General features: G+C 40.4%; 1 protein-coding gene across 1 annotated transcript in view; it reads left to right on the top strand.

Moving 5' to 3' along the window:
• The window catches only part of LOC113810988 (protein SSUH2 homolog), a 630,727-nt gene that overhangs the window by 399,124 nt on the left and 229,103 nt on the right, over window positions 1-2,500 (top strand). The window contains exon 4 of the mRNA XM_070128776.1: window positions 1,329-1,340. Within this exon, the coding sequence (XP_069984877.1) occupies window positions 1,329-1,340 (12 nt within the window). The remainder of the gene's footprint in view (window positions 1-1,328; window positions 1,341-2,500) is intronic.

Here is a 2,500-nt window from a genome sequence, read left to right as displayed (position 1 = left end):
TTGTTTTTGTTGTTGTTGTTTTTCATTCTTTCTTTCTTTCTCTCATACCTTTTAATTCTACGTTTCTATTGACATAAAGATTGCAGACGGGGGGAGGAATGGTGGGGGGTGGGGGGTTGTGGTAGAACGTAATATGTTTGTTTTTGATTAAGTGTTGATTAAGTGTTACGTAATATCAGCTGATACGAAGAAAGCAACGAAGGTAAGACAGTTTGAATATTACCAAACAAACAAACAAACAAACAAATGTATGATGCCCTTAAGAAATTGGTTTTCAGGATTTGTCTGATTTTTGAAAGCTGTTCCTCTGTTTATCTAACTGTACCGGTAACAGGTATATTTGCGTGTTTAATTATGTAGTTATTTGACAGACTAATATCGTTTGACTGATAGGTAGAATAACATACGACTGACTCCCTACTGTGTCCCAGTGAAACGTGTTCATTGTGACAAATGTAGAAAATGAGGATAAATATCTTTACAATCCAGGACCTGTATTTAATCGGTTTCGACTCTCTGTTCGTCAGATAGACTTATTTTTGTTTGTATTGTGAAGATATTCATCCTCGTCCGTGCGTTTCCGCCACTTATTCCTGTACTTAAATGTTTTCGAAATCGTGAATTGTATCTCCAACACAAGTCATCACATACAGACATACAGAGGCAGTTTTAGCACGTCTCTTGCCCGTGCATCTGGACGACAAAGCCACGTACCCCTTTTCACACACGTCGGAGTACTGAGTGCACGGCAATTCACGTGCACTGAGGCCAATAGTGCACGTCCTCGCTCACGTGCATTGGCTCGGTGAATGTTAGTCAACTAGCTTTACCTGTGTGTCTGCTCGTGCCTGTAAGCCTTGACTGTTAACACGTGTATAAAAACATCCCCTGCTGTTGTGATTTTGTGTGCTTCTCGCTAGTTATGACGTAGAATAAGGTATGTGTATATATGTTATATTTGGATTAGGTTCTTCGAGTCTACACTCTGACACAGGCAACTCCATGTTTAGTGTCTTATAGCTATCTAAGGTGTTTCTTGTTCTTGTTCTCTTGTGAAAGTCGAAATAGATTTCAAAAAAATCAGTTTCCTGTGTCATCATTGGTTTCATCACTTTTCCAACCTTCGCGAAGATCCACAGAAGGCATATTAGCTGTACGAATATCAATAGCTCTTAGTTGAGTGTCCTTTTTTTCCAAACCAGAAGATCACTTATATAATTGTAGCTTTCGACACCTACTGTATATCTCTGTATTGATACTAATTGTTAGTCTTAGGCGTATTATCGTTTCGCTGTTCGGTATTAACGTGAGGCTGTCTTACTTTTCAGACTGCCCACATGGTGACTGCAATGTTGCATGGTAGACACACTCTCTAGTCTGTCCTTGTGTCCAACGGCAGCTTCATTGTCCCACACGCCTTTAGCTACGGCAACACACCCTGAACAACCAAGAAATAGTCCTTAAGTCTTGAACAAACCTTTCTCTAAGATCTAGGGACTCTTTTTAGAGATACACGCTGGAGCCTAAACCCAAACACCTAGACACAAAAACAAAGTAACAAATAAATACATACAATCACACACACACGCATTATTTTCTCGTCTCGGCGATAGACCACCATCCTATGTGACGGAGAAGCAGGAGAGGGTGAGGTGGAGATCCTAGCTCAGCGTTCCTACGTCAGGGTGGTGGGCCATTAAAAGTGTGATAACATATGATAAGATAGCATAATCCTAGCCTGAAGAAGAATGCAGTAGACTAGGGTAAAGGGTCGATTTGAAGGTAAAGGGTTAGGGCTTGAGATCGGAAATAGGGTTATAGGAATAGTATATACAAACAGGTCAGTTTGAACCCAGGTTGAGAGAGATTTGAAGTTCCAGATACATAACGGGATGGAATATAAGAAAAAAATGTTTGGGTGAAGTATGTGTTAGGTTCCAGGGTGAAGTTTCCAAGGTGAGAGTGACTGCAGTTCCCACGTTAGAAGAAGCTGTCAGGTACGCTAATGTATATAGCTATTAGACCTAAGAATAAAACGTCATAATTTGTGTAAAATCCTGAGGAGAGAGGAAGGCAGCAGGTCGTAGGATGTAGGCTATAGACAAAGGACATTTGGCGTAAACCACAACAAATCCGTGATGAAGTGGAGCTGCATGTTCTCGCGTGATGTACGCTAGTCACCACATATACATATATAAAGGTTAATGTCCAACACAGCTAGTTTATATATCACACACTGTACCTTATGCAGGCCACTACTCCTCATCTATTTATTACTATGCCATACTGTTACATTATACGTTCACACAGCTGTACATAAATGCGCTATGGCCTCACATATACATGGTGATATGCCACAAATCCCTTCCATTACACAGCTTTTGCCTATCGATACACAAAACATTCAGATATATTGTCAGGTCTTTGCATTTAATTTTAGGTGAGGTTCACACACAGAGGCACACTGTATACACGTTAACTAAAACACAGTTCCTCGTTA

The sequence above is a fragment of the Penaeus vannamei genome, chromosome 2 (genome assembly GCF_042767895.1).
Source record: "Penaeus vannamei isolate JL-2024 chromosome 2, ASM4276789v1, whole genome shotgun sequence".
NCBI lineage: Eukaryota > Metazoa > Arthropoda > Malacostraca > Decapoda > Penaeidae > Penaeus > Penaeus vannamei.
Note: the sequence above shows the minus strand (reverse complement) of the source record. Positions and strands in the feature narration are given on the sequence as shown.